We start from the raw sequence: 10,990 nt of genomic DNA on the forward strand, positions 1-10,990 counted from the left end.
TAGAAATAATGAGGTAAAAAATTGGGGGCTGCTAAAAACTAAATGAAACTTTATTAAATGATCACTGAAAATTGCGAAACTTGCTAAACGTTTCGCTTCACAGTTTATGGAAAATATTAAATAAAGATTTGGAGATTTAAAGATTAATCAGAAAGCTATATTCATTGGTGACAGTGGTGATACTTAATAGGTTCACCTTTACGATTTAAGTAAATATAAGATTTTTGTATTAAAATGTGGATTTAAAAACTGAAAAAACTCTTACGAAAAATGCAGTATACATTTATGATGGTAAGGACTGATAAAAAATTAAAAAATAATATATAGTATAAATATAAAACATTAATAAAGGCAGACTTAAGATTTCAAGTGAATTCTATTAAGATTCAAATACGACTCATTATGCACATATATCTTACTTACATACTTACTTATGCACATATATATATATTTTACTCAGTAGGACTGGTATTGACTGTAACCATGAGAACAGTACCCACATTCCTAGTGATATCCAACAACTGCATTAATAACATTGCAATTGTCTATGACGATTAAAATTAAAAATAATGGATTCCGTATATCATATAACTTAATTAATATATGTATTATTAATAATATAATTAATAATTTATATACACATATATGATTTCGTTCTAATATAAACCCAGCAAGTGAATTTGTGAATAAAACTTTCACAGCAAATTAAAAAAAAATTCAGAAAAATGTACGAACATAAAAGTCAAGTAGGGCTTTAGGTCAATTGGTTAAGGAGCGCTGACTCTGAGCTTCAAATTTGGCAGGGCACGAGTTCAATCCCTGGTATTTGCAGTCTCAAAAAAATTATTTACGAATAATTAAATACAAGAAATAATTCAAAAACCACTGATGATGGGTATCTGTAACAATATTTAATAATAATATAAAAATAATTTTTGTTGTTGTAGCTCACTTCTGTTCGAAACTTCTCTACTAATTAATATATAAAATTAACTTAACCAATGGCTTGAATTGAAACAATAACTGAAACAACGTATGCCTAAAACTTCATCCATGGACAAAATTTATAGCCAATGACTATGGGTTATTTTTACATAAATCACAATTATAATTTTGTGCACTGTGCTATAAATACTGTTTGCTGCGCGACTAATACGTCTTTTCTGCGCTATGATTTCAGATGGTTGAGAACTTTATTGTTAAACAACAGTTGGTTTGAATAAAACATTGAAGAAAAAAATAATTATAAAACTATGAACTTATAATAAGAATGATTGCCAATTACACGTTTAGAATTCATTATTTTTAATGAATTAAATAATTAAACCAATTAATAAAATTCTGAATTTGTGTGAAGTTCTCAGTAAAAAAACACATACAATATTAGATTTTTAATCTCGAATAGTTTTATGTACCAAAAAACCCAAAATCTTTACTTACAAAAAAGCATCCTCCAAGATTCAAAGTGTCGCTTATTATCTCCAACAGGCAACTATAAACGTTAAGCAATTTAGGCTATAGAGGCATCGCAATCGTCAAGATTTGATCCCTGAAGGAGTTGCAATACATTAGTAACAATTTAAAATTTATATTACTTTTTTACCAGTTCTTGTATCATAAATTTATTATTATTCGCTTTTATCTTATATTTACAATCTTACATTAAATGGAAATAATATAGCTTAACGTATGGTTTGTTGATTTTTCTATTTCAACAATTCACAAAAATTATTAATAAATTTTAAAATAATTAATCAGTGGTTAAAATAAACCTACACTAATTACTTGTTACATTCTCTTTTAATTGCTGATAATGGAAGGTAATCCTCTAAATTAGATTTTTTCATACGGATTTCAAAATTTCGTACATATTTGCTAGCTTCAGAGATTGGTATGAATCGGTCACTATTTGGTTGAGTGTCTTCGACAATACCAGCTTCTTCATTTTTTGCCATACAATACAACTGATGAAATTGTATTCCTCTCATAAATTCATCACATTCTTTATCGATGTTTTCCAGTTTATTTGGTGTAAGAGCAACAGTTCCTTTTGCGTTTAGCTCAGCTGTTAATATAATTTCAAGAAGTTCAGCTTCCACTGCTTTTTGCACTGGCTTAGGTAAACTCTCCAATAATTCGGTATTTTGCAATATGCATTTTTGGACTTCCGTGAGTGTTTTCTTTGGTGTTATCACATTAGAATCTAATTTGTCACATATATATGCTATGAGCTCCCGAAGAGGTGTGGGAAGGGCAGTCAAGTCATATGACTTACTTAATGCTTTACAAATATTTTTAAGTACTTGCCAACGATTTCTTAACTCATCAGCACTAAAATGTATAGGACAAGGCTTCTCGATATGCTTGTAGGTGTTATTAAATTTAATTGTAATACACTGCCAGGCCCATTCCATATAATCAGGATCCTCATAACCCTGCACGTTCGGGTTAAAAATAAATGGATAATGTTGTATTATTTCCAACAACTTTAGATCATTTAAGACAATTTCACCTACTACATTAGAATGTGATACATTTAACACTTCCATGCCAGGGCTATTACCGTTTAACATATTTAACTTAAAAAAATTGTTAAATTTTGTCTGTGGTTGCCCACTTGTTTATTTCTGAGAATATATGACAGATTGAATGCACATCTGTCAAAGTGTATGCCAGAGCCAAGTTGGCAACATTGCTGTGTCAAACAGGGCTGGTATATAAAATCAATTAAAGAATTGTATTAAAATATTGCAAAGGGAAAGGTAAATTATATTAAGATATTAAAAAAACTGTATACATAGATAGAATAAAAATAATTGTGTGCTTTTTATATTTATTATTTCCATTTAACACATTCTGAATTTTTAACATACTTTCTGTATATAAGAAAACAAAACAAGTAAAGGCGTTTTCAGTGACTCGCAAGTATGGCAGAAAACAGTAAGTTACTGACATATACTGGCCGAAATGTACGCAAAACAACAACACTATTTTCTTTATCTAGGCCAGTAGTTGTAAACTGGTCACACATTTAGTCTAGTAAATAAAGAAATGTTACCAACACAATAAGCTAACTATTGTAAACCGTTATTGGAAACTCTAACGAATATTGCAATAATATGTCAAAAGTCATGTGTAAACAAAAATTCAAACATTTTCAAATATTTCATAAATTTGAAAATTGGGGAAAAAGAAAAAATTGTATTGTTTTATTTTGAAATTTCTAACATTTTTACAATTCCTTTTAATTCTGTGTTTGTTTTAATTTTCAATTTATAATAATTATTTATTTTTTTCAAAATGTAATTTGCTTGCATTATGTGCACATATGCTAGATTTGCTATTTGTAAAACATAACACTTAACAGATTGCAACAATAAGCCTTTTCTGTTGTAAGCATGTCGTAAAAGAACAAAATAAGCACTACTTTTTATGGCAAATCTAGACAAAATGGAAATTTTGATCGATTTATATGTACAAAACACGTAATAAAGTTTAATTTTGAAATTTTGATAATAAATAATTCTTTGCAATTAAGAAAAATGTTTTTATATAAGATTTAATGAAAATTAAAAAATTAAAAGAAAATCCTATAATATGTATAATTTGTCAATTTCTTTTCGCTACTGCTTAGAATGATCATTCTTTTAAAAGTGCTGTTTGCACAATACAACAACAAAAATTCCAAAATACAACTCTGTGTAGCTTTCTTATTTAGCACTATTGTGATTTAATCACATTCAATTGTTGGCCTGTTTTGTAAACAACCGCGCAATTAATATATTTTATTGCATTTCAGATGCATTTCTAGAAATTTTACTTTAGGAATATTGTTATTAAAATAAGGAAAATGTCAAAGCGAAATAGCAAACGTTTGCCGAAAATCCCTAACGTCAACGCTGGAAAAATCTGTGAAATTTTAGTGGAAAACTTTTTGTAAGTACAAACAATTTAAAATTAAAATAATTGTTTCTTAAATTTGAAGGGGCGGATAATGTACAAACAATTATTTTAGATTACACAGAATACTCCTAACTTAGCTTAAATTTGCTTAACATAATATATTTGTACAGAGGATAACCATAGTAAATTATTTGTATCAGAATACTTATTACACAAACGTAGAATATCTCACCGCAAATCAAAATTTACAAGTCATTATCATATTAAATATAAACGCCATTTTTGTAGTGATCATCTGCGGTACAGACGAGTCGCACAGAAGCATTGCAAGTTATTATTTCAGTTAGAAAAAGTCATCACATCAGCCGTTGAGGGTAATGAAGCTGGTGTTAAACTTCCTGATCTATATTAAATTTGTATTATTCAAAATTTATGTTTATTACCAGAAAAAAAATCTTAATTTACTTTATGGCACCATGGCATTAACAAATACCTACTTAAACTTGAACGCCATCTTTAGTTAGGCAAAGGCATTCTTTAGTAACAAGCAGTCAACGATGGCATCTACAAATATTTCCTCTTTCAACGTTTCCTTACTATAAGATTATTTGACAAATGGTAGTATTTTTAATAAACTCGTGCATTTAATAAACAATTTGTAGATAATTATTCAAAATACTAATAATACAAACCACATAGGTTGTAGTTGTTAGAACTAGTGTAGACTTGTGGGCATTGTGCCTGTTAGGCATGGTCAAGGGCATTGAATCATCTGTTTTGACAAGTGATTCCAGAACGTAGAGCTAATACGGGCATCCAAAAATCAAAGATTAAAACCTTTAAATTTCCTCCAACCATAAAATTTTTTTGTACAAAGACTAGAACATATTTCTAAATTTTTTTAAGGAATGTTCTACGTTGTACAATGTATAAAACGTACGATGGATCTTGCGATTTTAGTTTTACTATTGAAAAAAATAAAACTTATTTGATATTATTATATATAATATATGTAACTTATATTATTATATTTTTAAATATTTTAGAACTTACAAAAAATTTAAATTTAATGCAGAACCGTATTTAAATTTAATTATTGGACCAAATGGAACAGGCAAATCATCAATTGTTTCAGCAATCGTTCTTGTATTCGGCGGAGAGCCAAAATTACTGGGACGTAATAATGATCTTAGTACATATGTTCGCAGCGGATCGTCGGCTGCTTACGTTTGTGTTAAAATTAATGGTAAAAACAATAACGAATACGTCAAATTTCAACGAAACTTCAATATAGAATGCGTCTCTGAATATAGAATAAATGACACTTTGGTAACTAAGGCAGCATATTTAAAAGAAGTGAATAGTTTCAATATTCAAATAAGCAACCTATGTCAATTTTTACCACAAGACCGTGTTCAAGTATGTATTTACATAAAATTTTAAAATATATATAAAAATAATTAAATATTATATAATATGGAATTGTAGGAATTTGCGCGTATGTCCAGTCATGATATGCTATTAAACACATTAAAGTCTGTCTGCTCTGAACAAGTAAGTCTAGATCTTACTACTCTGATCACATTAAGAAAACAACAAGTAAATGGTGTTAAAGATATAACAAGTTGGAAGAAAAAATTACTGGAATCTGAAAACAGATTAAACGAGTAAGTAAAGAATTACTCTAAAAAGATATACACCCATATTTCACAGTTAAGTTTCACGGAACGTTTTATATTATTACATATGTTTTATTTATTTATTACTATAATTATAGTTGAAAACATTTATTTATAATTTAAAGATATTATAAACATAATTGTTGTTGTTGTAACCCGCGGAGTTTATATACTCATTCACACAGTTGATCGGTGGGGAGTTTCCAATTAACTTTATTCTGTGTTAACGCTTGATAATTTTTATCGAGTCTATTCTAGATTTAGTATTAGTTTCATTATTGCTCACACCATGTATCTTGGTCTTAGACTTCCTCTACTTAAATAAGATTACAATGAAAACCTACATCTAACGTAAAGCTCAACGAAACATCATTCTAGTTTGTTAGCCAATATGTTAATCCCCTAAATCACCGATAGTTTCTATTTTTAAATATAAAATTTAATTGAAATTATAAAGAAAAGGAAAAATTTTTATTTCAGCTTAAAGACTTAATTTACTTCACTCCGTTTTTGGTATATAAGTGTTGTTGTGACCTCTAACAAAGTACTTAATTTTCGGGTCCTTGATAAGCAAGTGTCAGCGATAATTAGTCGTCAGGAACAAATGTTTCCTGGTCGTAGACCTAACCTCTCCTAGTATATCAAGACTAATATGTTACTATTATATTTGTGTATGTATGTGTGCAACATTATTAATAATTTGTATTAAATAATTTTAAAAATTAAAAAAACTATGTGTGGCTTAATTTTTTCATATTTTTTTATTTGTATGCATTAAATTAAATAATTAAAATTTATTACTGAAACCAATTGAAACTGCTTTACTCTTTTAAAGTGTCTTTTGTCAAGATGACTTTGCAATATATTCTTATGTGCCACACGTGGACATTCAAATAGTACCATTTCCTCGTATCAAGAATACGTTAATACCTACTGCAACTGAGATCAAAACAATCTTGTTAAGTATTGATAACTATTAGATGTTATATATAACGAGACGATTACTTTTTAAGACCACACTTTCAACTTTCTACAGCCTTCATTTTATATGTTTAGGGAAAAAAAACAATCGTATATTCTAAATGAAATTTCACTCCTTGTGGTATTGCTCATTTGTTTATATTTTTAACTCAAATTTAAGTTTTATTGATTTTTCGCTCTTCACCATTAGGGTAATATCAACCGTCTCTAGTTCAATACTTTTGCTTCTCTACACCCCCCTTACAATACTTCCTTCTACGTTGTCCATCTTCCATATATTTCCGTCTTAGTAGTTATTGTAGTTTTCAAAACCGTTTTCAAATTACAAATGCTTAATAATAATAAAATGTATTTTATTTGTACTTAATTTGCATTTTTACATTACAGCCTAAAAGCAATCATAAATTCCTATAAACTACGTAATAATATATGTGATAAAATCGGCCTATGCAATCTAAAAATAGTAAATTTAGAAAAAAGCGTTAAAGAAACTGAAATAAAATCTTATAAAAAAGACTTAAATGAAGCTACTAAAGTATTAAATAAATATACAGCATTGGTAAAATCTATGATGTCAAAAAAGAACAAAATTAAGAATCAAACTGAACAACTCTCAGCTGAAGTCCAAAAAGCGGTACGTATAAATAATTTAAAATGCTTGTAATTGATACTAAAATGTCCTTTATATTTTCAGAATTTAGAAGAACAGAAATTCGACGAGGAAATAGAAATGTGTTTTCAGCAAATAGATGAAGCTAATAATAATATTACTAGAGCAAAATATGATTATAAGGTTTGTTTTTATTATTTTATATTAATACTTTAAATATTATTCGAATTGTTTAAAGCTGCGAGCTTTTTTATGTTCGTGTATGCTTGTTACGATAGCAAGCTTTTCGGAAATAATCGAATATCTTGTTTGTGTTTAAGCAGTGTTGGATCGAAATAATCGGAATTTAGTGAATTCGAACTGCTTGAGCAATTTTTTTAAATATTTTTTTAATGTCAATAATATTAGATGATATTAGATGAACTCATCTGATAATAATATAACTTTGACAAGGAAGGTAATAATAACTAACGATAGCACGTATTTGTAAAGACAGCACACACCAGTCGAATACGCTAAAGTTCATTTTTGGCAAATAATCATTATAAATAATAAGGCGCATTTTATTTTAAAAATGGAAAAACCTCCAATCACTAAAAAGCACCTCTTTACTGTCAAAAAGTGACAATATTGTGCGGAATTTGTGCTTATATATTTATAGCGGGTTTCTGTATTTGAACGTATTTGAAAACACAGAGGCTATATCTAAATTATAAAATTATTTATTGTGTTCTGCTTATTTTCTTAATCAGAAAACTGAAACTTCTTCTTCGAATATAATTTTTTTTCTAAATTTTTACAAGTTTTGTGTTGTCAATATATTTAAATTATAATCCAGTTTACTGTGATTATCGAGAATATCGACAGCTACATATTCATAAAACCATACTTTTTCAAAAACTTCAGTGATAAAGTAACATCCGTCCACCAGGTGCGTTATCGAGGTATGATCCGTCCACTTTTGGTTTCAACAAGAAGGCACACCATCACCTACCATTCGTGCTACAATCATTTTTTTGAAGTCATTATTATCCGATCCGATTAATATCAAAAAATTATAATTTTATCCGCATTTGCCTGATTTCTAACGAAAAGACTTTTTTCTTTGAGACTATTAAAAGTCAAACAATTATGTCAACAAGCCGAAGGCTCTGGATGAACAGAAGGGCAAAATTCGCCAAGAAGTAGCAAAGGATGACCACTTGCGCGATTTAATCTTCGGAAAGTGATGTGATCAAATCCTCTTAAATCAAGTTAAATGAGTTTTAACTTGAACAGAATAAAAATTTTTTTTTTTATTTTTTTTATTTAAGTGGAAGCACCTAATTAGCCAACCCTTTTTTTTCTATAAATGTATATATTAAATATATATATTTTAAGAAATTGATTAAGACGCTAGAAAGAAATGATTTTCAGTATTACAATTCTTGTTTTTAAAAAAAAAAAAGAAGGAAAAATTTAATTTGTCTGTTTGTTGAAATTCTTTATAGATTTCTTATCTACTTCATTCAGTAGGTCTTTCCTATAGCTCACTATAAATGGTCCACAGCGGTTTTGTGGAACATTTTAGATCTTATTTTAGCAAAGGATTTCCTTTCTAACTCTGTGGGATTTTTCTTTAGTCTTTTTAATATCATTGAATCACTAGTTATATAAAATAGTCAACGACAGATTTTTTTATTTATTGAATTTAGTTTTCGCTATATTGGATATTTTTTGTATAATTTTTTAATAGAATGGTATTTTGAACAGTAGTAAATAAAATTTTAATTATAAACAACATATAAAATTTTATTAAATTTTATTACATTGGACAAAAAAAGTACTAGTCAGCTACTTTAACTAAAGCGGAATCTGCTCCGCACTATGGTATCAATGCTCACGGATTACTTCTTAATAGGGAGGTATGCTATGAGGCTAGGTCTTCCTTATGTTGACCTTTGTCGTGGTTGTGGCTGTAAAGACAAGAAGGAAACTATGTTTCATCTCATGTGTCAGTGCCCATCTTTAGCTACGAGAAGAACAAAAATCCTGGGGGCCTAATTTTTTGACCGATCTGACTGAACTGTCATTCTGCAATATTAAGAACGTAGCCAGATTCATAGAACTGTCGGGTTGGTTTACCTTTACCCAATAGGGGAGTCGTTGCCTTTTTTCTTCGTTGGTAGCATTCTGATCATGTTGTCTATGTACAAATCAGCTATATTCCTATGGTACACAACGGGCCATTATTTGAGCTCAAGTTGGCTTACTTGGTACACAAGGCCGCCACTCCAACTTAACCTAACCTATGGAGCTATTACAAGTATTGTCAAAAACCCATGGTCAGTGGTATTGAAATTATTAGAATTCTTATATTATATAGGCGTTAATAATTTTTTCAGACTGCAAGTACCAATGGTTGAACTCGTACCCTGCTAAATTTGAAGCTCAGAGTCAGTGTTCATTAGTCAACTGACCCGAAACCGTACTTGATTTGTATATTCGAACTTGTAGTTGTTAAATAGTTCTGTGAAAATAATTAATAAATTCACTTGCTGTTTTATATTAGAACGAAATTATAATATACCATTCAATTGATAACAATAGTTTAAATTTAAAATTTAGTTTCTTTCGTCAAAACGAACATTACGAATTATTTTAATAATTTTTTAATTTAAATAAATTGTATAGCAAAAAGTTGAAGGAATTCAGCAAAAGCAAAAGCAACTTCAAAAAGCAAAAGATCTTTATAAAATGAACTGCACAGATTATAAAAGAATGGAAGCCGAAATAGAGACGCTTGATAGTTCTATGGCCGCTATTTGTTCCAAAAAAGAAAAACTAGAGTCTACACTCAAATCTTTAGTGCAGGAGCGATCAGTTATATCAAAAGAAATTGAAGAAGATCTTATTCCAATGAAACAACAAATACAACACACAATGAATAATTATAAAGATAAAATTAAAAAATATGAAGAGGTAATTTCATCGGAAAAAATTTTTTGTAGTAAACTTTCTCAATGTTTGCATTAGTTTTTCAGAACCAATTATCCAGATGTGCTTAAGGCAAATAATTGGATTAAACAAAATAAGAATTTGTTTAAAGGAAATGTTTTTTCCCCCATTTTAATGGAGGTAATTAATAAAATTAATAATAATATAAATTTTATTACATTTTTTATAATAATTAGATTAATATCTCTGACCCGAATAATGTTAAATATTTTGAAAACATAATACCTATACGTGATTTGTGTGCATTTACTGTTGAAGACATTGATGACTTTTCACTTCTGGTGAATGACCTAAATACGAAATTAAATTTGAAAATTAATTTATGCTTCTCGGAACCAGCAACTAAGTGTCACTATACGCCAAATGTGTCTCTTTTACAATTAAAGTAATAATTAAAATAACTATTATATAATTGTTAGTAATTTAATATTTTATAGGCCATACGGATTTCATTCCTATATGGTTGATTTGGTAAAAGGCCCTCCGTCAATAATCAACCACCTGTGTTCCTTATTTAGCATACATAATATACCTGTCGGGAACGCTGATGTACATAAATATACCGCAAGCATACCTGTAAATATACATACATTTTTTGGTGGTAAGATCGTGCATATATATTAGATCCATGGTTGTTGTTAATGATAAACTATTTTCATTTATAAAGAAAATTCTCGTTACTCGGTAAAAATTTCCAAATATTCAAAACAGCCGTCAACTGTTAAAAATACAATCGCTGGTAAAAATATAATATCCAGTCAAAATCCTAAAGAAATTAATGATATCAACCAAAAGTAAGAACTTGTAATTTATCGTTGTC

At 28.6% G+C, this 10,990-nt stretch overlaps 2 protein-coding genes across 3 annotated transcripts; one reads left to right on the forward strand and one right to left on the reverse strand.

The window, feature by feature from the left end:
- Positions 1 to 1,637: 1,637 nt before the first annotated feature.
- LOC119684731 lies at positions 1,638 to 2,632 on the reverse strand. Of its 2 annotated transcripts, XM_038098835.1 has the most exons (2): positions 2,517 to 2,632; positions 1,638 to 2,435 (listed from the first exon to the last, which is right to left on the reverse strand). In XM_038098835.1, exons 1-2 carry the CDS (start codon positions 2,571 to 2,573, stop codon positions 1,782 to 1,784), a joined length of 711 nt encoding a protein of 236 aa, XP_037954763.1. In that variant the 5' UTR covers positions 2,574 to 2,632; the 3' UTR covers positions 1,638 to 1,781. The 2 variants fall into 2 exon arrangements, with proteins under 2 accessions (XP_037954763.1, XP_037954762.1); XM_038098834.1 differs by having other exon boundaries at positions 1,638 to 2,632.
- Positions 2,633 to 3,721: 1,089 nt separating this feature from the next.
- Positions 3,722 to 10,968, forward strand: LOC119674641 (structural maintenance of chromosomes protein 5-like). The gene is made up of 10 exons (XM_038085790.1): positions 3,722 to 3,936; positions 4,950 to 5,322; positions 5,392 to 5,570; positions 6,951 to 7,197; positions 7,258 to 7,356; positions 9,847 to 10,134; positions 10,189 to 10,290; positions 10,347 to 10,555; positions 10,608 to 10,771; positions 10,838 to 10,968. Exons 1-10 carry the CDS (start codon positions 3,851 to 3,853, stop codon positions 10,966 to 10,968), a joined length of 1,878 nt encoding a protein of 625 aa, XP_037941718.1. The 5' UTR covers positions 3,722 to 3,850.
- Positions 10,969 to 10,990: the final 22 nt, after the last annotated feature.

The sequence above is a fragment of the Teleopsis dalmanni genome, chromosome 2 (assembly GCF_002237135.1).
Source record: "Teleopsis dalmanni isolate 2A chromosome 2, ASM223713v2, whole genome shotgun sequence".
Lineage (NCBI taxonomy): Eukaryota > Metazoa > Arthropoda > Insecta > Diptera > Diopsidae > Teleopsis > Teleopsis dalmanni.

Excerpts from the sequence above, each read along its gene's own strand:
- LOC119674641 (XM_038085790.1), top strand. The coding sequence starts at position 3,851 with ATGTCAAAGCGAAATAGCAAACGTTTGCCGAAAATCCCTAACGTCAAC. Across the intron at positions 3,937-4,949 it reads ATTTTAGTGGAAAACTTTTT|AACTTACAAAAAATTTAAAT; the intron begins GTAAGTACAAAC and ends TAAATATTTTAG. Across the intron at positions 7,357-9,846 it reads GAGCAAAATATGATTATAAG|CAAAAAGTTGAAGGAATTCA; the intron begins GTTTGTTTTTAT and ends TAAATTGTATAG.
- LOC119684731 (XM_038098834.1), bottom strand. The coding sequence starts at position 2,573 with ATGTTAAACGGTAATAGCCCTGGCATGGAAGTGTTAAATGTATCACAT.